The sequence below is a fragment of the Lithohypha guttulata genome (genome assembly GCF_036872675.1).
Source record: "Lithohypha guttulata strain CCFEE 5908 chromosome Unknown scaffold_6, whole genome shotgun sequence".
NCBI classification, from domain to species: domain Eukaryota; kingdom Fungi; phylum Ascomycota; class Eurotiomycetes; order Chaetothyriales; family Trichomeriaceae; genus Lithohypha; species Lithohypha guttulata.
Genome location: NW_027042755.1, coordinates 784,495 through 808,408, shown reverse-complemented (window position 1 = coordinate 808,408; position 23,914 = coordinate 784,495). Strand labels below are relative to the sequence as shown.

Sequence of the window (23,914 nt, the reverse complement as noted above, 5' to 3'; positions counted from 1 at the left end):
CGTACCGAACCAAGCAATGATACGTCTTACAAGAACGTCAGAAGGTTTTGACTTAGAACGAGATTGACAAGGACACTCAGATCTTGCCACGATAGCAATACTAATGTCCAATAGTGACTGATCTGAGAGGTACTATATTGATGTTTCATGCGTGAACTGGAGCACCTTCTACGATGGGATAAATCGACTGAAGCTGACTAAATCATGCAGAATTCTTGTGGGTCAAGTACAACGAAGTCTAGCGTACCGAGTCTTTCTCTCTCCGCAACAGTGACAAGCGAGCTAGCCTCTGCTTGTTTGTCGCGGTTGCACACGCTGAACACCATCAATGCTGAGTCCAATGCTTCGCGTCTAACCAAAGATAGTTTGAGAGTTCCTGTGTACAATGGCTTATGCAGTATGTCGTCGCAGACGGAGTGATAGCCACAGACCTGACGATATCTTGCTGCATGGGTGTCTATAATTTGTCCTTCACTGAGAGGCAGTACCATCGTTGTCGGCAATCAAGACTCTTTTCTAGGTCAACGCCTAAGCGTCCTTTTCTACTGCCACCGACTCTCCCGATCTCGTCCCTTCCTCACACGAATTATGTAACATGGTCGCAGGCCAAGCACCACAAACCCCATCCGTCAAATATTGGCAGCGATTCAGATCCATGGGATGAGCCGGATCGATAGTGAGGCCTCCTCCAAGAATATCCCCCAGTTTCAAGCATTTGTTGAAGTCGATGCTGCAGCAGGCTGATGAGGAACCCCAGAGCGGAACGAGGTACGACACGGCTGTGGAACTGCATCCGCCGGCGCGGTTACCTGTATCTCGGTCGAAGCAGTCGAGGGAGGAGACTTGGTATTTGAGTCCGTCCACGGGGACGTGAAGTACGAGGTGGTCATCTTTGGCGGTATCGAATGCGAAGACCATGGTGTCAGCTCGAGTAGAAAGGGCCGATAGATAGGTGGTAGCTGGTTCCTCAATGATAGGAATGGACGCGTGAGGATAGGAGATGGCAAGGCCTAACAGGACACCGAGGAGCACCACAGCTGTGGTGAAGAACGACTGCATATCGACCTGCTTGGTGTTTGTCGAGTTGGAGTCTATTGAATCCTGTGGTTGTGTTGATTGAAGATCTTCTGTAGGGGTGACGAAGGTAGATTTCTTCGGTATCGATCTAGTGTTCGTGGTTTGGAATAGTTGAGGACAAGACTGGAACACCGGACGAAGATGCTGGTTAGATATGGACTTGATGGTGACACGTTGTGAGTGAACAATTTCATGTTGGGTGATCTAGCTCAGCGTCAATTCTCTTGAAAGGGACTCGAACTGGTTCAGATGTATCAGTGAAGCATACCTGACAGCGAAAAAATAACGAGTAGTGCTTCTACGTGGTAATCGAGTGATATTGCTTCAGTGATCAGTTCATGGTATGGTTGTCTAGGTTTCTTGCGAAGGACAAAGGATGTATGTGACATGTAGATACTCATGGGCTCTGAATAATCGTCTACCCTCTTTATCGTCTAAAAATCTCTGTAGTCCGTCAATGGCTTCCTCAACACGGATCCATAAGTATTGGTAGGTAGACGCATGCTTTGGTTTCGCATTTCTTGTACTTTGTCCACCACTTGCTGAACGTCCTTTGGCAAGAACAATTCGTCCTTTTGGCCATATGTCGGTGGTGCAGAGGATGCTATTGTTGATTCTAATTGTGTCATGTTCAAGCTTCCTGCAGAGTCCTCATCCGTTGTGTTTCGTCCAAATCGTAGTTTCATTCGTCCTTCATGGTAAGATTGACGAGATATCATCAAAGACTTGCGGTATCTGAAACAAACCACGAGCATTATGGCAATCACTGCGACACACCCGAAGCTCAGCCCGACTCCCATTTGCCATGCACATTTTGTTCCGGGGTGGCAGCTCGTGGAATTATCTGGTAGTTGTGTTGTTGTAGATGTTGCTGGAGGAGAGGATGTGGCCGACACAGTAGAGGTGATGGTTGGAATGCTGGCAGGAGAGGATATCGTTGTACTCGTGGTTGATAGATCCGACCGACTGACTGGTTGACGAGTTCTAGTCACTGAGCTAGTCGTTATAAGCTTCAGAGTTACAGTAGTACTTAGTAACGTGGTATCAATGCTGCTGGTGCGGGACAGTGACTTTTCCTCACTGTCAGTATGGTCTGCGCTTGAAGGGGAAGTTCGTTCAGTGGATTGAGATGACTTTGCGTCTGTCTCGGAGGTGGACGGTTCGTCTGTAGAAGTCTCAACCGATGTTAAGGACGTCCTCGATGATTCTTGCAAGGTCGACTCCAGAATCTCGGACAGGCTGGTGGCATCTTCAGGTTCAGCGTTCGTCATATATACATATGAGAAGAATGTGTCAGAAAACGGGTCGTCGGTTCCGATAGTGGTGCTGTCCATGATGCAGAAGACCAACGTAAGTTATAAGTAGAAGAACACTGCAGAACAGCTTTCCCGCTCTCTTCTCCTCTGTGTTTGCGATATTATGTCGACTGTTCTTGAGTACGAAGAGACTTCTGAGCAAACACAAACGGCTTCTTGCATGACTCTGGTAACACGTGTATTTGACTATGTGCCTGAAACAAGGCTCGACTGTATTAGATCGGTCAGAAGTGCTTGGAGGATTGACTAATTCTCCTGAAACCTGTTACTTTCACTCGCCAATTGTTAGTGCAGGACAGCTTACCTAACACAATTTTTGGAACCGCGAATTTGTCACGTCTTTTCCACGTGCGACCGATAAGTCCCAGCCTGTTTCGTAAGCAGCGCATACTGTTACAATCGGCGATTTGAGGATTTCGAGCTGAAGGAGGTTCCATATTGAAAGCTGTGTGAAGATGCAGGTCTAGGAATGATCGTGGAAGGCGCATCGCGTCGCGCCTACCACATCTTGTTGCTTGCCATAGTCTTGCAGCCCTCATTCATTTCTTCGAAATTATCGAATCTGATACCTGCCTCCTCCTGTCAGTATCTATAACACATCTTGGACGTGGCTTGAGATATAAGCATCATCGTTGAACAAGCATTGTTCCATCGTTGCACGCGTCGAACCACATCATGGCGAACAACTGGGTCGTCAATTCATTATTATTCTTGCTCAGCACTTGGCCTCGAAGAGGAATGGTGACCTTCCGAGGTGAATGAGTCTCCTATCAAGCTAACGGAAAATCTGTATAGAGGTACGAACATACAAGAAAGAGAGCATGCCTGCCGTCGAAGTACCTCTTATACAAACCGACCACGAACGTACATCGAGACCACTCTCCATTCCTTTCGTTATACAAAGTGCTAGTGCTGGAGAGGATGAAGTTACAAGCAGGACTCTTCGCGTCTGGAAGATGGTCAGCAATGCTAGACCTGCTAGCCAGCATGTTTCTCGATGTTTACATATGGACCGGCAGCCCTGCAAAGACAGAGCTTGAGGATCAGTTGGTAAGCAGAATTTGGAAGGACAATGGTATTAAGGTCGAATACATGGGAGATGCAAACATAGTGGACAAGCAAGACATGGGTGGCACAACTTCTACGCGAAGCTCTTCCGGGGCACCCTCGCCTAGAACTGCTTAGCGAACCAGGGGGATTCTTCAGGTGCCACACAACCTTATCTTCGTGCCTAACCCCGGTTGCTAGTGGAGATTTGGTAGCGTGTTTGAGATGATGATGTTATGCACGGCCGTGTTGCGCAGCGTCCTCGACGCCCCGACCTCCTCCCACATCCTGAGATTGTCGCTACCACTTTCTGTTGCTTCCTATCACGAGATCTCAGGTCTACAGAGTCGCGTGAACTTCGCGACTTACTTGATCCAATTTTCTGAGCAGTACTTTTCCTCTACACCTACTAAATACCTGCCAAAGACAGCCTCATCATGGCCGGCGAAACACCAGAGAAGGGCGATAAAGGTACGTTTAATGCGCGCTGCCGGCGCGTCCAGGAGACATCAGCACTGCTCTTCAGTTCAATGCCTGTTCCTACCCATGAAAGGACGTGATTGAGCTTGCTCAGTTATGCGCAAGTCCTAGGCTGGCCGGCGTTCGAGAGCGCATGCTGGTGTCGGAATCTAGCATCATATCTATTCGAGCTGTATTACTACTTTCGATGCTCTGCCACGCGTCTGCTGTGCGCCCTTGCCTGTTCCTGAGAGCTCTGCTGACAACACGCGTATAGTAAGCTGGAACTATGGAGGTGGCGCGCCTGGCGGCACAGTCGCCGAGACAAAGACCGAGGGCGATGTCGCGATCAAGTCGAAGCGCGGCAACACGATCAAGAAGAAGGCCGAGCCCAATAACCCAGCCGTTCACATTGAACGTAGCGGCAACGATGTCGTCAAGAAGGCCTCTGAGCTAAACATCGACAAGAAAGCTTCCGGTGCCAAGTCCAAGGCCAAGGACGACAAGAAGCGCAAGGCTGATGACGAGGAAGAAAAAGAAGAAGAAGAGACAAAGGATGACGACAAGCACGAAGAACATGATGGCAAGGAAGTACGAAAGGGTGGAAAGACCGCCAAGGCCAGTGCTGCTACCAAGAAGCAGAAGAAGACGCCTGAGCCTGCCAAGGAAGAGGAGAAGGAGAAAGATAAGAAGAAGACTCCAGAGCCTGCTAAGGAGAAGAAGGAGACTAAGAAGGATGAGCCCAAGCAGGACGCTGAGAAGAAGGCTAAAGGTCGTCCCAAGGGCACTACCACTGCAGCGAAGAAGGATAAGAAGGAGACAGCTCCACGAGCAGGTGGTGATCTAGTCAGCACGCGAACACGTAGTCAGGCTAAGAAATAGGCGCGCACTCATGTATATGGATCTGCGATGCTTCATGCTATGCACGAATCTGTCTTCTATTGTTACGGAAAGATTTATAGGGAAGGGGTCGGTGGGGACATGGGGTGGAGCCCAGGAACACGACGGTTTCATCACGATGAGTTCTGCTTTTTGAACATAGGATTGCATTGAATCATGGTAATTTGAGTTGAACTATCTGTGCTGGCCCTGACCTCCGCACTCATTGAACATGGTATCTTTTGTTGAGAGGAACATCGGCGAGCATACTATTGATTCCGCGCTTGTTTTTTGTTTCTTTTTTCTTTTTGTGGTTTTTGAGGAACTCTTCGTGCTCCTTTTTATTTCCCACTTCTTGCGTATCCCCTGTCTCAACCACTACCGATGCACCTCAGCGCATCGCGTAAATCCTCGAGTTGGATCTCGGACAGCCTGGGATCGAAGTCAGGCTGTGCGGAGTTCGTGGTTGGCTCGCTGCTACTCGGGTCTGACGACAAGGGTTCGCTTATACACATCCATTCACAGGTGCGCTCATCCAGGATCCTATCCGATTGCATGGTTTGGGATGTAGGAGAATCGTCCTGGCACCAGGGGTCGTGTCCCGCTGGTCTGTTCCCATCTACCCAGACAAATTGTTCAGGAGATCGCGATGGTGATGCTTGGGGTCTGGCAACGAATGGCCAGGAGTAACCGAATCGTGTCGCGAATGCGACAGCCACAATAGTCTCGCAGACTTTTTGGCACATAGTATCAACTATGTGCCCGTAGGGAGACATCGTGAAGGTGGTGTTGGTTGTTTTCGAGTACTGATGTCGGTATGTATAACTTTTGATATGGAAGGAAAAGATGAAGAAAAGTTCTTCTGCGGAGGAAATGTAGCGCTTTTATGTGCATCAGTACGTTGTTGGTCGCTGTCAAGTAGGGCAAACATCATCGTTGGTTCTCATGGCCACGTTGCTCACCAACGACGACCACCTCTTCGTAAGCTGTTCCAACGCTTACCACTGGTGGAGTACGTTTTCATCATCGTTCACGACTGCCCTTGCGTACCTCAAGGGAACAAATTAGGTTGATTGCAGAGACATTCTCTAGCAGTCAAGTCGACCATGTTGCGTTCTGCTTCGGACCATCTTTGCTTGCTGATAGGCGTCGTCGTGGGCTGTATCACTGCAGACTCTCCCGTCTTATACGACGATGATCTGATGAGCTGTACGATATTGGCTTACCTTATCCATACTTGTCCTGGGCCACCTGTACTCTCCGCGTCAGCTCAATGGGAAAGACCGATATTATCACCTAACATCACTCATGTGTCTTCGCAATCGAATGACATCCACCAGGCGTATGGTTGAATGAGCAACCATGTGCAGGCACAACGTATTTGTGTGAATCTTTGATTGGAGTGTGAAGGACCTTGCTTAATCGAGTCTAGCTCAACGCGCATAAGGAGACCTCGAGCGCGCTTGCCAAGTTCAGCCAGACGGATACTTCTGTTGGCATCAATATCTTTCAGAGCACAGGACTATTGTGACCAGGGTTAAAATGGTGCACGTACTAGAGGAACGTCCAGCTCGTCCTCATGCATCGTGAATGTAAATAATCAATAGAAGAGCACATTACCAAGACATCGTTCGATGGCTCAACGACCACACCTTTCGTCTGGCATTGATCCAACATGAGACATACCCATGAATAGCATCAGTTGTTGCAGCACCGATCACAAGCAGATTAGGAGCGTGCATTCAGGTCTGTGGCTTTCGTGGAGTCGACTCTTTCTTGGAAGAGGTATACTGAGAGAAGACTAACTCGACTTATTGTCTCGGCTGTGCCTTTTGCCTGCACTAATATAGTGGGTGTTTTGTACTTTCCGCTTCAAAACCCGTGAGTCGGTCAGAAAACTTGTGGTATTTTCCCCTGCATCTGATTTCCGATTTGATATTTTGATGGCATTGCAGCCTGTGTTTTCAGTACCACTAATGTCTCAATCAGGTTGGCAAGCGGTTGAGGCGTTGACGAGCAACGTGAAAGCTCAGTGATAGACACTCTGGGGGCACAGCAGACATGTGATCGAATTCATAGTGACAGGCTTCACTGTCCTGGCACGAATTTAGAGGCGCCTATCCGACACATCAGCAGTTTTCATGATCTCATTACCAGCTTCTGCTATTACCATGGCATACATACCAGACGTATTTGCCGTGGTCTCCCAAACTTCCTTTCCCTTATATACTTATGATGTCTTTCAAAGTGAGTAAGCCTGGCTGCAGCTCGATCACAAAGCGTTACTGGAAGGAAAGACTACGGCTTGACGCTCAGCAGTACCGTGCTCAGCAACACATTGTTCTGAGACGACTACGGGAAAAATGGCCTCATCGAAGCGATTTGATCAACGATTATCCTCATCGTCTCTTCGAGGTTACAGAATGGATTCGTCCTACGTTCGAGTCATTGGATATACATGGGGAGGAGGACGATGAACGTTTGAAAGACTATGCACAATGGGCTTTGATGCTCAATAGCAAGTTGAGAGACGAGTGGTGTGGTTCACAAAATCTGAGAGCAAAGGCGAGAATGCTAGACACTACAGCAGATGAGTACGACATACAGATTACTGCTCTCGATCCACCAAGAGCTAGACGGCCAATGAGCGACATCGAGGAAGAGATTGAAAATCAGATCAGGAACAAACAGGCACAAGGTATAGTTGCAGAGCCAGAAGAGGATATAGAAGGGCTATTTGATATGGAAGATGTGGTTTCGATACCAGAAATTGTCATCAACGAAGAGAGACCACCTGAAATTTCACCATACAATACAGAGACGCAGCCGCAGAGCCATGAAACTAGCCAAAGACCCAGAGAAGTGTCCGATACACCTTCTGACATGATCGAGCTGGGCCCAATTCCTTCAATTCGGCCTCTAGACACTCCTAGTTCTGGAAGGTTGCGGGACATTTCTCATCTCTTTACGCGTATCAGAAGGCATATCAAGGACCCAACAAAAATAGCAGAATTCTACGATCTTGTCAGGCTTTACATGCTGCGTGGTATGAGCAGACGTACCTACGTCGAGCGGGCCCGATCCTATGTTGGCAGCAGTGCCAATCTAATGGCCTGTCTCAGGCTGAGTATTGGTCTTGAGGAGCAAGCTGACATGAAGGTCAACTGGGACCAGATACTCGTTACAGTTGACCCATCAATGGTTGGAAGAAGCATTTTCTCGTTGCCGATGGCTAAGCTCAGACCTGCGGATACTGAGCCACGCACTACGTGTAGTGGCAAGGACTTCTTCTCATATCTGGAAAAACAACTTCAGACATCCCTTGACGAGAACAGCATCACCTGGCCTGGTTTGGTACTGATGGCAAGATCAATGGCTACTTCACCACCGAGCGCGGCTTTGAGATGATACTCAAGCGTTTCGAGAGGGCCTATACAGGAGAACGTACTCTAAATTTCAGGCTATTTGGGCGAAAACTTGTCAGACTTGCTTTACGTGCTGAGAATCTTCGAGAGCTGATTGAGTCGCGTCCAGTCGCAGCTCAGGAAGTATCAAGGTTACAGAGGAACGTTCCTAACAAGCAAGCATCACCTCAAGGCAATCACAATGAAGGCGAAAGTCAAGTGGATGCTGAGTCTGGGGACGGAAGAACAGCATCAATCGCAATATCTATAGCCCAGAGACAGCCTATACAAGCAACAGACCTGCCTGCTGCTCAAGAACCTGGCGCAACACGTGTGAAACAAAGACAGCCAAAGCACACGGCTTCAGGTCTGGCTACATCAAGGAAGGCTCTATGGCATCAACCGATCTTCAGACCACAGGGACAACTTCCGACTTCGATAAATATTCGTGACGATCTATTTGCTGTGCCTGCAGCATCTGATGAGAATGAGAAGAACGAGGTCGCACAGACGAACATCGCTGCTCGAGGCACTTCAGAAGTAGTAATGCATGCTCCTACCAGTAGCAACCTGCCCTGTGCGGAACACGACTCGCCCAGTCAGCAGCTCTCGAAGACCAGGCCGGAAGAGCACAGATCAGCCGTTAGCGAACTACAACAGATGAACGATAAGGGCCACGATACTGTCGACATTGTCAGCCCGCCCTTGCAGGCTAGAGATGCAGACAATGCTGTTATGGTTCGAGGCACGCAGCAAGTATCGCCGTGCGCCGAGGAGATGCACCAACGACCGACGGACTCATGCCTATGCCGTGATCATAATCACAGATCCATAGCTGGTCATAAACGGTCAGCAGACAGCATGAACGATACTACGAGCGATCATCTCGTATCCGATAGTCGGCCTAGCTCGCCTCCATATAAGCGTGCACGCATGACAGAAAACACAAAGCAGGAAATTCATGAAAGCCAGCAAATACAGCCTTGTGTCGACGAATCCCCGCCCACGACGTCAGAAAAGTGTGTAGGCTATTGCAGCAAGCACGGTCACGACTTATACATTGACACATCCATCGAACTATCCATGAGCGTCATACAACACAACGGCTTGTTTGGACCTTGTCGTGCTCTCCACTTTGAACGCTTACCATTGTCTGTGGATGACTGGGAGCCAGCTATTGAATATCTGCCTCTACTGCGGCAGCTCAATGGGGATAAGATTAAGCTGTACTGGGAGATTAAGAAGATGTCTTGAAGGAAGTCCTCAGATGTTGTGATGACTTTCGATGGATGTGCGTCCGATCAGTGGTCTGCGGTCTTTGCGGTACCTTCGACCACGGTGCTCATTCGGTTTCGGGTATGGTGCTCACTAGAGTGCTTGTTCTACCAACGAAGTTTGTCGTGTAGCGGCCAACTTGTGTCCAGCATGCAAGAGTGAGGGTGTCTCCACTACATATTTATTCGGGTTAGCCAGATTTCTTCACATTTTCATACTCGATGAGCATGGTCCCTGTAAGTTGCGCCCTTCTGAGGACCACGATAAACGATGGCTCAATTTTCAAATTCTACATACTGGTAGATCGTTCAATGTACAGTTTCATTAATCGTCATCCTCTCTATGTCCAGCCAAGAGGTAAGCTATCTAATCTCTGTACAGATCAACGCGTACTGTGGTACACGGCCAGCCTAGGTCACCAGCATTGCTGCTATCTTTCAGTTCTGCAAAACATCAATCCCAAAGTCATATCCATCTCAGTATGAAGATCAGACACGAAGCCTGAACAGTAGCGTACTGTTTTCTGCGCCGTTCCTCGTCAAGATCATCTCAGACGTAAAGACTCCTAGATCTCTCTGACACTCCCGCTGCCTTGTCCTGGTACAGGAGATCCCATAGCAGGTCCTGGGTACCTACCATCGGCACCCATGGTCTCAAGCACACTAGGCGGAGGCGGTCTCATCGGACCTCCCCTCGGTCCCGGCCCAGGGCCGTAACCCGATCCACCTCCTCTTCCACCACGGTAGCCTGGTCTCGTTCCCCTAGGTGGACCCATACCTGGAATCTCAAAATCGGGATTGTTCGAGAAAAGGATATCTTGTTTTCGCTGCTGATGCCGGCGGTCGGGTTGTGGCGCGAATTGGTTGAACTCTCCACCGTGGCCGGGCTGCCAGTTGGGATTCATAGGCCTTTGGGATATTGAGGTGAAGTTGCTGGTTTCGGATTCTACTGGGCTGCGTGCGCCTGGCTGGAGATTTTCGTAAGATTGTGTATGAGGGAGGATTTGAGATGAGCTGGATTCGGGAGAGGGATCGTTGGGGTTCCGGCCTGCGACTAGAGCGCCTGGAATGTATGGCTGCTGGGGAGGTTGTGCTAACGTCTGGGATGATATTATTGGAACTGGCGGTGGTTCGGCGAATCTAGGATCAACGTCTTCGACATAATCGCTTCCACCCGAGTTTACTCGTCTTCTACGAGAGGGAGAGCTTGGACCTGCGTGTGGTGATTGCGACCAAGCTGCTCGTGGTGGGACGTAACTGCGCTTCGTTAGACGCGACTATACAGAGGAAGATGGAAAGCTTACTCTTGTGATGGACTGTGTTGCTGGCGCACCTGGTGATGCGCCCTTTGCATGTCTACCATTCCTTGCATGCCTGAATCCATAATAGGACCGGGGGTTGGATAGCTTGTAGGTCCATATTGTGATCGATTAGGCATTGGCGGCATTGGTGGTGGTACTGACTGAGGTGGTGGGCCACCGACCGGTGATTGTGCCCGGGATCCATATGGTGACTGTCGCCTTACGCTTGGCGACTGAGCTCGAGCACCATAGGCGGCGCCGTAAGGCGCATTGGCATCAGATCCGTAATTCGAAGGACTTGAGGGTTCAAAATTTGATTCTCCTGGCCTATCATACACTGGTCCTTGAGAAGGAGGAGGCATGTAAGGACGTTCCATTTCAGTAGGGCTTTGTGGTCCATATCCTGGAGGTGGTCTGCGATTCATACCAGCTGGAATCATGACTCCTGGTGGTAGTGGCACGGACGGTGGGCCACCTCTCCCTCTAATTGGATATCCACCTCGTCCAGGGCCGTATGGTGATGGTGGAGGTCCTCTCGAATTTCCTCGTGGCATTCCGCCTCTTGGTGGATAGCCACCTCGACCTCGTGGGGCGCCATATGCACCTCTATTCGGTGTAGGTAATGGTGGTACTTCTTCAAAGTGTCTGTCAGCACCCAACGGGGCGGAGAAATCTTCTGGTCTAGGTCTACTAGCTGATCTTGGTCTACTGTTTGATCGTGATCGTTGGCCCCCGTAGAACCTACCATCATCGATCGGAGTAGTTGAGGGCATTGGCTGGGTTGTGATGGGTGGGAGTGTAGGTCGTTCTTCACTTCGCCGAGTGTCGTATGTAGCAAAGTTTGGAAGCTGGTCAGCCCCAGGAGCTCCGTTAACCATGCCGCCTCCATTCATCATAGGTGTCTTCGATTCATGACTGGATTGTGGAACTATCCTCGATTCTTCTGCCTGTCGCGCGTAGAAGTTTGCGCCACTCATCTCTGCATTTTCAGCAATGCGCTTCTTCCTGGCTTTTCTTGATACTAATGTCCTTCTCATAGCACATGTTACAATTCCAGAGGCCGCGACCAGGATGGTGGACGCGAGCACAATCCAGCCACCCCATTGTAGATGGGGAACGAACAGAAGAATATCGACCAGGAACGCAAGAAGAGTAACGAGTAGAGTCGGAAGGAGGAGGATTAGCAAGCCGAGCAGATATCGAGCTGAATGAGAAGGTGAATGTAGGTGAGCAGCAGCAGCCAGACCTAATGCGACCAGGTTGCAAAAGGCTGCGACAGGATGAACGATCAGGAGCGAAGAGAGGGAGTTTCTCGTGTTCCCAGATAACGAGAAGCCATTGTTACCAGCAGTAGGAAGACAAGGAATGTTGTCTATATCTTGTCAGCCAGAGCACCAAGCAGTCGTATGAAGCCAATACCTGTACTCCATCCCACTTCTATGCCAGAACATTGATTTGTGTCTGCACAACACCAACCAAACACGCCATAAGTGGCATCACCGTTGCGTGCGATCGGAATTCCTTTTACAATAGGTGTGGAAATAGTTGAAACCAGAAGAAGAACGAAGGATGCGAAAAGCAAAATGGTCAATGGTGTAGCTGGTCTTAGCATCGCATACAAAGCTGTCGTAGCTAGACCATGTGGTCAGAAGCTTTTGGAGTTTTTGAGTATAGCAGATGTGGGAAATCTAATTGAGTACCAGTATCGCAGACTAGGTTTCGTGCTGTCCGAAGGAATGACATGGACAGCCAAATTAAAGATTGTCAAAGAATGATCGTATCTCTGGTTAAGATTAATGTCTGTTTGCGATAGCTGGTGAAAGAGCGCGCCTCGAGAAGAGAGAATGTTGCGATTAGCCAAGACAGTAGGTGACTGGCGACGATGTCAACCAAGGTAGGTTGTACAGAAACAAGTTCAAGTCTGGACTGTGGTGTCGCAACTGGCTGAAGGGCTGGAAGTTAGAGGCTGTGCTGGGCAACGTTTTGCCCTAGAGCACCCTAGACGAATAAGCTTGAGCGAGTTCTTGCGCTAGCTAGCCTGCATGAGTGGGACAACTTGCGACTGGCGGAATAACAGTTTTAAGCACGTGGAGTGACTTCACAATCTCGATTGAGCATGTTCAGGTTTCAGTATCCGACCGTTGAACATCGGAGTATCTGCGATCGAAGGATGGGCAGTCTTTGTTGTCGCCAATATCATATTCTGGAGGAAGGATGTGCTGTGCGTAGGCAGCTTCGACTGATTGGAAAACGATGACGATCGCAAGGGTCGCAAATTACTATGCTCTATTACCCACTTTTGCTGCTCACGTACCTCAAATGCGGGTTGCGGATAAAGATTTTGAAACGAAAAGCAATCTCTTGAGGCACTTGCAGTCGCATGTCCGTGCCTCGAAATCTTCTACCAATAGACGGCGCACACTCCATGTGTCTTTGATTAAAGTTGAACAGACCTCGTTTCTTGGTGTTGTGTTGGTAGCTTCAACCAAGCTAGCACAAAACACACAAGAACGAGCATCTCGATATTTTCGGCAGGCTCGACGGAACTTTTGCGTTCCTGCACAAAGTTGTTCTCGAACTCGTCGTTACTCCAAGTACATTCATACCTGAAGAACTGCAAACTTAACGAAATCGTTGTCTACGTTGCCCGGCACAGGTGGCGTCAATGACGTCCTCGCTTCCAATTACAAACCTGGTTGTGCTGGTCCTTGAAAATGCACATGAACTTGTTGGCGAGACGCGTGATCGCGATTGTTGTCAGTCGTCCTATCTACATCACTCCTCACATTTAGGCTTCTGATCTGTCGTCCAGCATCCACGATGAGCTGCACTATTGACATCAACTGACAGAACACCAGCACAGTATGCCTCCGTCACATCCACAGCCTTTCGAACGAATTACCAAGCGAAACCTCGAATTGAACTGAAAAGGAGGCAAGATATAAACTATGAACGACCCGGGTCTAGACGACAACATCACCGATGCTGCAACTCAAGCACAGCATACTATCAAATCGCAACGTGACCAGGGAGGTCTTGATGTGCCTGAAAGCGAGGATGTCTCTCGCTCTATGCCTACCAGATGGTGGTACGCCTCGACCGCCTTTCCTTTGATCGCAGGAACCTTCGGCCCCATGGCAAATGCCTTCAGCGTCAATGCTTTGGTCGAGAACTGGCGTGTCTCAGTCCCTCCAGGTGGTACTGAACAACATGGAATCGATCTGAAAGACCCGCGCTGGCTCATCGCTGTCAATTCCGTCTCATTGGTCTTTGCCTTGACAGCGAATATGTCGTTACTCCTCAACATGGCCAAGCGTATTCGTTTCGAGGTTGCACAACCAATCACCATATTCGGCTTCTGGTTCGCTTCTATCCTCTTGATCGGCCTCCTTTCCTTTGCGTCCTCCTCCGCGTTCGACGCACCGGGTGTGGAAGACCAAGCTCTTACTCAAGCTTTCTATTACGCTATCTTTGCCGCGGCCCTCTATCAGATCATCAGCTACCTTATGTGTGTCACTGTATGGGGCGCCTACAAAGGAGCATATAGCAAGAACTTTGAGTTGACCCCTGCTCAGCGTACTCTTATGCTGCAAACGATATCCTTCCTGGTCTACCTTGAAATAGGTGCTCTGGTCTATTGCAAGGTCGAGGGCTGGAAGTTCCTGGATGCGGTGTACTTTATGGATTTCACTCTGCTGACCGTCGGGATCGGAGGCGAATATACTCCCAAGACCCACGTTGGCAGGAGCCTCTTGTTTCCATTCGCTGTTGGTGGCATTATCGCTATTGGTCTCGTTGTTTCCAGTATTCGAAGCATGGTGCTGGAACGAGGAGCCGAGAAGATGTCTGCTCGCATGACCGAGAAGACTCGCAGGCGAGTTATTGCACAAGTCACCAAGATCCAGCAACGAGGACGTCCTTCTAGAAAAACATTCCATGGAATTGGCAAAGATGCCATCGAAGGTCTTGCTAAAGACCCCGCCGACGATCACATCGAGGAACTAGAACGAAGGCATGCTGAATTCCAAGCCATGCGAAGCGTTCAGGACATGGCCTCCAAAGAGCAACGATATCTGGGCCTGACCGTGTCCACCACCGTCTTCGCTGTACTATGGTTCGTCGGCGCCGCTGTATTCTGGCAGGCCGAGAAGAATCAGCAATGGACATACTTTGCCTCTTTATATTTTGCATACACCAGCATTTTGACTATAGGATATGGAGACCTGCTCCTGATGGCTAATGCATCCAAACCCTTCTTTGTTTTCTGGTCCTTGATGGCGGTGCCTACATTGACTATATTAATTAGCAGCATGGGTGATACTGTGGTCAAGGGTGTCAAGGATGCCACTATCTGGCTGGGCGAGCTCTCCGTTTTACCCAGTTCAGAGGGTAGCACCCGTGATCGTCTCAAACAGAGCATGCATAGAATTACTAACGGAAAGCTGAGCCTGGTCAGCAATATACATGAGAAGGAGGAGGACACTACGCATCGTGTACAAGAAGATGAGGAGGCGCGAGGAGACGGGCTGCAGAACATGCCTCCTGGTTTGATAAAACTGTTCAAGTCGGCCGAAGACACTCACATTGACCCTAGCGATATTCAAATTTTGGATCGGCTGGCCGGTGCATGGAGTGAAGAAGAAATCGAGGGCGAGCATGATGCCATGGATAGGGATGATCGCAGAGCACAGGGTGAGTCAGAAGCTGACCTTCAGCAGAGAGCGACATAGCTAACATAGACAGCTGAACACCATTATCGTCATCTCCTGATCTCGCAGATCCCGAGAGTATATGCTCACACGAAACAAAAGGTCCCTAAGAAGTACACTTATGCTGAATGGACCTTCTATTTACGCCTCCTGGGAGAAGATGAGGCTGACAGTACCTTGCACCGTAAAGCGGTACTAAAGTCAAAAGCGAAGGGTCATTACCGCCGAGGGTCGAAACAAACAGCAGGTGAAGGAGATCCTGACATGAAAGGTACGTCAGCCAGTACAGACACCAACAAGCAATCCGGCACTACAGTCAAATGGAGTTGGATTGGACAGAATAGCCCGCTACTTCAGGACAAAGATGAGGCTGAATGGATTCTCGAAAGGCTTTTTGAGCGACTCGAAGAGTCTAGTCGGCAAGCGGCAATATTTGAGAAGGACGAGAGAGATGAATCAAGCACGAGCTCATGAAGAGCAAGCAAGATTTCAGTGGTCGCCGCGTGACCTCCAACGTAAGGGAGATCAGCACATTCGTCCAACATTGTCGAGCAACAGAGACACTGCTGCATGCACTGTGGCCACGTGTTACGACACTTTGGTTTGTCTCATCCCGTTACTCCAGGATGACCTATCACACGAATAAAGGTTGTTGCGCTCGCTAAAACATCTTCAGGAGGAATGACTTGGCAAACAAGAGGCACGATACGAGTCCACTCCGAGTCTCGCGAGATATCTCCGCCACGTCCCGCAGTGGTCGGGGTCACAATCAGAAGCCATGGCCAGGACCCCTGATATTCATTTTGTCCGAGACGTGCTCCCCACAACATCGAAGCGGCAACGATACGATTGCCCGCCCTCCCGATACTCGAGTAGTGATTGACACAGCGTTGTCGAGTCAAGTCGATACACGCGAATGAATCCCAGCCGGCGGTTACAGGACCGATATCGCGGGGTGCGGGGTGATCTCATATACATAGTGGCGTCATCTATCCCGAGGTCGACGCGAACGACAAAAAGCTTGCACGCGCAGACAATGTCGTCTCTGTTCGCTACAGCGGGATCCGCGATATGTCTGCACCACCATTGTGACGTTCAAGGCGCACAAGCGCCTTGATTCTTTATCAAGGACCGTTCGTATTCATTGATTACTCTTGTAAGCCCGTTCAACGCTTTGAGAGTTGTGAGCAAGCAAACAATATCCTGACCCGAAGGGCCCTGAAGTCACAAATCTGGCGTTTGAAGTGGTTACTGAGGAGGCCTTCTCAGCCTGCAGCATTTAGAGGTTCTAGAATGCTGGTTTACCGAAACTCTAGGTATGATATCGAAATACATGCTGCATCTCGAAACTACAAAGTCTGGCCTTGTCTTAAGTTTTTGTGTTTTACCTTAAAACATACAACGTAGAGGTGCACTCATTTGGGCACGACCAGAAGAACCGCCACAATCGGCCTGTCGTATCTTGAAAAACAGTGGCGACGTGTTCCCCACGATACCCCAGGCTCGTTCACGCCACTTTGGTTCAAAGTATGCAGAGAGATTCCTATTGGCTCGTGATTCCAAATTGTCCCCATTATCTCGAACCTGATTTTGGGGTCGACGCATAGAGTGCAAAGTCTCTCTTCTGGTGTCAAAGCAGATCCCTTCACTCGACTTGCTATCATTCCTGCATTGTGTTTCCATTCGCACAATCTTATGATCCACCCGTTAGTCCGATTTGACCCCTCATCATGCAGGAGACATCTGAAGGTTAACATCAACAAGCATGACCTTCACGATAGACATGTCCGGCGCGGGGTTGATTCCGTGCATGAAAAGTGGTCGAGCTCGCTTTGTATAATATATGAAAGGGATTGTTTTCGCCTCAGCTCTTGCGATTTTATCAAGTCTCTTCTGTTACTCGTAGTACGATTTTCTACTCTCCAGGCACAACAGCATACTAGCAAACATGGACGAGATGGGCAAGGTCGAGCATGTCGATATCCTGCTTGTTGGAGCAGGCTTCGGCTCCTTCACTCTATTGAACAGGTAAGACCTGGTACTTACGCCTCTGTTGGGGATGCTAACCGTTGGCAGAGTCCGGAGACTAGGGTACAGCGTCAAGATCTACGAGAAAGGTGCTGCATCTGGTGGTATCTGGTACTGGAATTGCTATCCAGGTGCACGTGTCGACAGTGACACCCCTATCTACCAGATGTTCGATAAAGGTATGCCTGTTTCCTAAATTCTGTAAGCTCTTAATACTGATGATCATCAGAAATCTGGGAGGACTTCACCTTCAAAGAGCGATATGCAGGCGGCCCTGAGCTACGAAGATATTTCGACCATCTCGAGAAGAAGTGGAACTTGAACGAGCACATCACCTACAACAAGCATGTCGACAGCGCTGTCTTCGACGAGACCTCCAAGATGTGGCTCGTTGAGTGCTCTGATGGCAGCGAGATCTACTGCAAGTGGTTCATCCCATGCATTGGATTTGCTTCAAGAAGATACACACCACCCATTCAGGGTCTCGGAAATTTCAGGGGTGACATCTACCACAGCGCTGTCTGGCCTCAGCATGGTGTCAACTTGAAGGGCAAGAGAATCGCTCAGATCGGTACTGGTGCCTCTGGTATCCAAATCGCCCAAGAGATTGGTGACAAGGCCAAGCAGCTTACCATCTTCCAAAGAACACCCAACATGTGCTTGCCCATGAACCAAAGACAACTAGACCCTAAGGAAGAAGAGGAGAAGAAGAAGAACGGCACATACGAGCGAGAAATCGAAAAGACAAGACACACATTCGCTGGTTTCACATACGACTTCCTGGAGAAGAACACCTTTGATGATTCTCCAGAAGAACGGGAGGCATTCTACCACAAGTTGATGGTTGAGGAAGGTGGCTTCAAGTTCTGGCTCAACACATACAAGGACATGCTCTTTGACGAGAAGGCCAACCAGGAGGCATACAACTTCTGGCGAAAGACTGTTCTGAAGAGAATTACTGACCCAGAGAAGCAGCGACTGCTTGCACCAGAGCAGGCACCACATCCATGGGGTACCAAGCGACCATCGTTGGAACAACACTTCTACGAGACAATAGATAAGCCACATGTCAAGATCATCGATGTCAACGAGCACCCAGTGCAAGAAGTCACCGAGAAGGGGATCAAGACAGACCTCGGTGAGGTCGAGTACGATGTCATCATTCTCGCTACCGGCTTCGACTCCGTCACTGGCTCCCTTGCCCAGCTCAATATTCAGGGTATCAATGGCGGCACAATCGCTGACCACTGGAAGAACGGTACAAGAACCAGCATGGGTATTGCCATGCCTGAGTTCCCTAATATGTTCTTCTTGTACGGACCACAGGCACCAACTGCCTTCTCGAATGGTCCTTCTTGCACACAATTCCAAGCTGAATTCTTGGAGAAGTTCTTCAAACAGATACAGGATGAGAAGATCGTGCGTGCTGAAGCCACACAGGAGTACGAGGACGACTGGTGCAAGCGCATGCACGAGAAGTGGGATGCTTCACTCTTCCCACGAGCCAAGTCATGGTATCAAGGAGTATGTTCACTGACCCCAATGCGAGTATTGTGAATTCATACTAACTTCTATCCAGAGCAACATTCCAGGACGCAAGGTCGAGCCACTGAACTGGTAAGTTTTTATTATTCTTCATCACATCCTCACCGTTACTGACATCTCTTCCAGGGCTGGTGGTATGGTTGAGTATGTCAGCTCACTCGATAAGTCGATCAGCAACGACTACGAGGGCTGGAAGATCACCAGAGCATAGGCTCGCTTGTTTGGGACATAATGTATATATAATAGCGAATCTTTAACCGCCAATGCCAGCACGGTGTCCATGGGTGTGGTTGGTTGTTCTTCTTGAGAAAGTTCTAGGTTAGAACTTGATATGCTATTCATGTTATGCTTCTTGCAATCATTTTGTGTTCGCTTGATCGTCTACGAACGAAACTACGAAACTGAGCACATCGGCTAAGTTGCCTGTCAGTCACTGCTAGTACATACTCTAGTTGATAATGCGGTCATGCCTCTCGATCTCAGCTACATCAAAGTTGTTCGTGCTGTCCAGGACTTTGTTGTGTCGAATTTAGTACCCTTGATAGTCAATCTCACAGACATTATGCAGCAATCACCGCTCAGAACGCTCGTATCGCGGCACGTCTGCTCATGCAGACAGGCTCACAGTGTCGTACACCCACTCAGTCGCAGTCTCGCGTCCAGCACAGTTCGAGCACGTAATGTTCCCTCAAACATCGCACATATCGGGTCTGCGGAGGACTTGCGTCGACGATATCTTCCTAAGCCGGACGAAGTAGACAGGGACAAGATCGCGTTTGCAGAGCTTAGAAAGCGCAACAGAAGGGCCACCATCGGCATCATTGCATGTACTGTGGCTATGTTTGGCGCGGTCTACTTCTGGCCAAGTGAGACGAAGCTGATCAGGCATGATGCTCCGCCTTCGTCGCCTATCCCACGAGGTCTGCTTGAGCAGGGAATGGAGAAGAGAGAGATCGAGACGATAGAGACTGGAACGAGTAGTGTACCTACATTTCCAAAGTCGATATTCATGTCTGAGCTGGACTCGGGAAACAAGGCAGCTGCGGAGCGTGGGGATCAAGAGTACTGTCTTGTTGGCTTGGGAATACGTACGGTTTCTTTCTTGGGCATACAAGTATACGTGGTAGGAATGTACGTTGCATTGCCAGATATCGACACTCTTCAGGAGCGCTTGATCCGGACGCAGGACTCGGTAGCCACGACGTTGGTACCAGGAGAGAAGGGCAAGCTAAGAGACGCGCTGATGAGTGGGGACGAGAGCGAGGAAATCTGGAACGCAGTTCTGAAGGACGGCAATATCAGATCTGTCTTCAGGATCGTGCCAACCCGAAATACAGATTTCAGCCATTTGAAAGACGGCTTTCTCAAACAGGTTACAGCCAAGACACAGCATTTCGCCGGTCGTAGAAACGACAAATCATTTTCTGATGAGTCTTTCGGTAGCAGCATGAACGATTTCAAAGCATTGTTCAATGCCGCACCACGAAAGCAACTACCAAAGGGAGAGATCCTACTATTGACCAGAGATGCAAAGGGCAGGCTCAATGCGTGGTACGAGGATCCGAAGGGTGTGAGGACAAAATTTGGGCAAATTGAAGATGAAAGGATAAGCCGCTTGGTGTGGCTCCAATACCTCAGTGGAAAGAATCCAAGCAGCGAAGGTGCGAGAAAGAGTATTGTCGATGGTGTGATGGAATATGTTGAGAGGCCAGTGGGTACTGTCGCTACACAAGTTGTATAAAAGGCAGGCAATATCTCATGAGGGCAGTGTCATCAACGATACAGCAGCATGGCCTACACGATGTATAGAATTCAGGCGTGCAAGCTTGGTATGTACTACTACGGAACGAGAGCACGTTTCTGTGTACTTTCCTGTTACTCGAATTGTGGACGGTTGTTGCAAGTCGCACCTTTCTGCTGACGCTGAAGCACATAGTCCAACGGCCGTGCAAGGCACGACTCTGCCAATGACCATGCCATATGCACATTCCGACCACATTGTCCAAACATAACACTTCTCAGACCTCCCACTGGCAGTTCACTTTCATTGAGCTAAATGCAAAACTTCAACTTTCAACCCCGACGCACCACACGACCCTTTCAGCATGTATGCCCTTTTCGTTCTGCTTTCTCTGTGCTCATTGAGTCACAGCTTTGCTGTCCGGCAGGCAGCTCCTCAGCATGGACTATGCAGATTCTCGCCAAACTCCACTCAAGATGAGATCATGCGAGATTCGACTCGCTTCGAGGACAACATCTTTTACTGGGATGGCCAATTCCACACTGATGGCATCGGTTATCACTCCTCGACCGGCTTGGTCATCTCTCATACTGCTCTGGGGTACCAGACTGGTTTGCCAAGCACCCTCTCACCAGAATATACACGAGGCAATCCAAGACATGAGGTACCTTCGCAATCACTTTACCCGGACCTGCTAACGAAGACTAGGCCTGGCACATAATGCTGCTCACGCTTGCTCTGAATGGCAGTGCCCGTGCCTCGACCTTTATCTACCCAGCCAACCCTACAGACGCTGGCGAGATTGCTGCTTCGATCTTGACGACCAAGTTGAACACATATACTGCCTTCAATCAGTCCTTTCCGGGTTACGGGGGTTTCCTACCTGGTCTGGAGGTAAATTCTGCCATAGCACGTCCATCTTATGATTGGCGTAATAAAGTCTCTGCTGCAGACAACGGGTATGGCGTTCTCGAACCCAATACATTAGTGCTAATACTCTTCTAGTCGGTTGCTCTGGGCTGTCTACGCACTGATTCATGTCCTACAAGCTTCAGACCGATCCGAATTCCAGCAGCTCGGAGGTAACTGGATGCAATGGTTTCTCTACGCACGCCGCAATGCAAAGACTGTCTTCATGCAAGGTCAGCATGCTGGAGAAGTTTGTGCCATATCTACCTTGCAAGAAGACCTGTCTCCCTTTGCATCAGGTCAGCGCTATGCCTGCGAGGATCCTATATGTCTCAACAATGACCCTTACGAAGGAGAACTTATGAGCTGGTTCCTATACTTTTCCTCCACATTGAACAAGTCAGAGGCTGATCTGCTCTGGGATGCAAAAAGACCACAATTGCTGGCAGCCAATTACACTGGATCTATAGTGGATGCATCACGCCATCAGTATGGCAGCGTGAACTACGAGGGAAACCCTATTTTTGGACGGCACATCACGCCGATCACTGTTCAGAGAGGTCTCTACTTTGGCAGTAACGAACAGCTGAAACTTCTCTTCTTGCCCTATCTCGACGTCCCGGTTATATATCGTGTTTTCAAGAATGGAGAACGAGTTCGTACCTGCAATTCTATGCTGATGGGTGTGCCAGGAATGTATGCATCGGCACTCAACGGTACAAGCTCCACATCTGGCATTCGCGCTTCGAACGCAACATTAGAGTACGACGCTATCAAGAATGCAGGCATACCTTCGGTCGCAGTTTTCAAAGAGCAAGAGCTGGATGTGGTTACACCCTATTCAGTCGCGCCAACCATTCTGTTCGACAAGAGCAATGGTCTGGCGTGGTACAAAAACATGCTCGACGGCAAACAAATGCAGACTGTCTATGGCAGTACAGCTGCAACTCGACTCGACGGCTCTGCTGTTGCACGATTCGTAACTTGGGAGACCAAAGCTCCGACTTTGCTTGCTCTGCTTGGTGGTATTGTGGATATCGTGCGCGATGGCATGAAGACTGACAAAATCTACGATGAGTTCTACCAAAGGATTGAGAGTGAGTACCACAATGTGTTCGACGATGAAAGTGGCATGGCTAAGCCTGGAGCCACTCCTATACTAGGAGAAAATGTGGCGTTCTGTCTACCGAATGCACAAATGCCAATGTCGAGTCTAATTGACTTCTCGAGCTGTGATTCCACACCTTGAGACCATCTGGCAAGTGGCATCGGAAGGAAGCGGTGGTACTCGGAGCTAAGAAATGGTCGAACATTATACGACAGCGGAAGCGATTGAGCTAGTATAGTGCACATTATGTACAATGTCATGATATGTGGTAGCTCACAAGTACACTAATCTGAGTCTAACCACCAATCTCATGCTGAAGTGTTCGAAGATGCAACCTCAATCAGAACCCCTTGATTCCGTTTGCCAAATATCCAGCGCAGCTTCAGTTACGATTATCCGACCACTCAATACCGGCAGTTCAATCGTGCCACCAGCCATGCGGACTTGTTTCACATCCTAACTAAACGACAATTCCAGCGCCGTCATCCCAGCCACGACGGTTGCAACCTTGGGCAAAAGACGTCCTGCACCACTCCTCGTGACACCATCATCACACGCGTTGTTCGTGTCGAAGCCCGGACAGACACTCCCAATCAGGTCACGGGCATTGAGATTCACAGGCGTGCTGTCTTCTGCTATGGTGGTTGTAGGAGTGTCGCCTTCTTTGTCTATTTGGTACTTCGTGCTCGATAGTGGCGCAGGAATTGAAGACGGCAATGGTCGTTTCGTATGGAAGCGAACGGTGGGAGCAACGAGCGGCCAGAGGGTGGGATAGTCGGATATTGCTTTCCAGACATCGCTTGGCCAGACTTCGGCTGTGACAGTGGCAGGTGTAGGTAAGGTCGAGGCACCGAGGGCTCTTGATGCCAGGGCGAGTGTAGAGAGGATGGTTCTTGTAGGATGCATGTTGGACTGGTACTTTGGATAAAGCAGGGTTGTGTGATAGTGGGATGTGGATTGTAAAGATGAGTCTCTGAAGTTGAATGTTGTGGTGGATTTGACAAAAAGTAGATCGGATCTAGTAGTCATCTTAAGTCTTGAGAGCAGATTCTGGTCGTTTGCGATATGCAAGTGAGAACAAACAGGCAATTGCCACCACTCTGAGACGAGGCTGGGG

At 49.4% G+C, this 23,914-nt stretch overlaps 7 protein-coding genes across 7 annotated transcripts; 6 read left to right on the top strand and 1 right to left on the bottom strand.

The window, feature by feature from the left end:
* Window positions 1–3,877: 3,877 nt before the first annotated feature.
* LTR64_007727 (uncharacterized protein) lies at window positions 3,878–4,781 on the top strand (the record flags this gene model as incomplete). Its single annotated transcript, XM_064902045.1, has 2 exons — window positions 3,878–3,911; window positions 4,177–4,781. The coding sequence occupies 2 exons, from the start codon at window positions 3,878–3,880 to the stop codon at window positions 4,779–4,781; spliced, it is 639 nt and encodes a 212-aa protein (XP_064751724.1).
* A 2,232-nt stretch (window positions 4,782–7,013) lies between these two features.
* Window positions 7,014–9,436, top strand: LTR64_007726 (uncharacterized protein; the record flags this gene model as incomplete). Its single annotated transcript, XM_064902044.1, has 2 exons — window positions 7,014–7,979; window positions 8,114–9,436. 2 exons carry the CDS (start codon window positions 7,014–7,016, stop codon window positions 9,434–9,436), a joined length of 2,289 nt encoding a protein of 762 aa, XP_064751723.1.
* A 586-nt stretch (window positions 9,437–10,022) lies between these two features.
* Window positions 10,023–11,734, bottom strand: RIM9 (regulator of ime2; the record flags this gene model as incomplete). The annotated part of the gene is made up of 2 exons (XM_064902043.1): window positions 10,023–10,733; window positions 10,790–11,734. 2 exons carry the CDS (start codon window positions 11,732–11,734, stop codon window positions 10,023–10,025), a joined length of 1,656 nt encoding a protein of 551 aa, XP_064751722.1.
* Window positions 11,735–13,705: 1,971 nt separating this feature from the next.
* LTR64_007724 (uncharacterized protein) lies at window positions 13,706–15,940 on the top strand (the record flags this gene model as incomplete). The annotated part of the gene is made up of 2 exons (XM_064902042.1): window positions 13,706–15,449; window positions 15,501–15,940. 2 exons carry the CDS (start codon window positions 13,706–13,708, stop codon window positions 15,938–15,940), a joined length of 2,184 nt encoding a protein of 727 aa, XP_064751721.1.
* A 1,474-nt stretch (window positions 15,941–17,414) lies between these two features.
* LTR64_007723 (uncharacterized protein) lies at window positions 17,415–19,250 on the top strand (the record flags this gene model as incomplete). The annotated part of the gene is made up of 5 exons (XM_064902041.1): window positions 17,415–17,494; window positions 17,543–17,673; window positions 17,724–19,018; window positions 19,074–19,111; window positions 19,166–19,250. 5 exons carry the CDS (start codon window positions 17,415–17,417, stop codon window positions 19,248–19,250), a joined length of 1,629 nt encoding a protein of 542 aa, XP_064751720.1.
* A 255-nt stretch (window positions 19,251–19,505) lies between these two features.
* LTR64_007722 (uncharacterized protein) lies at window positions 19,506–20,780 on the top strand (the record flags this gene model as incomplete). Its single annotated transcript, XM_064902040.1, has 1 exon — window positions 19,506–20,780. One exon carries the CDS (start codon window positions 19,506–19,508, stop codon window positions 20,778–20,780), a length of 1,275 nt encoding a protein of 424 aa, XP_064751719.1.
* Window positions 20,781–21,264: 484 nt separating this feature from the next.
* Window positions 21,265–22,938, top strand: LTR64_007721 (uncharacterized protein; the record flags this gene model as incomplete). The annotated part of the gene is made up of 3 exons (XM_064902039.1): window positions 21,265–21,444; window positions 21,489–21,739; window positions 21,786–22,938. 3 exons carry the CDS (start codon window positions 21,265–21,267, stop codon window positions 22,936–22,938), a joined length of 1,584 nt encoding a protein of 527 aa, XP_064751718.1.
* Between the last annotated feature and the right edge of the window lie 976 nt (window positions 22,939–23,914).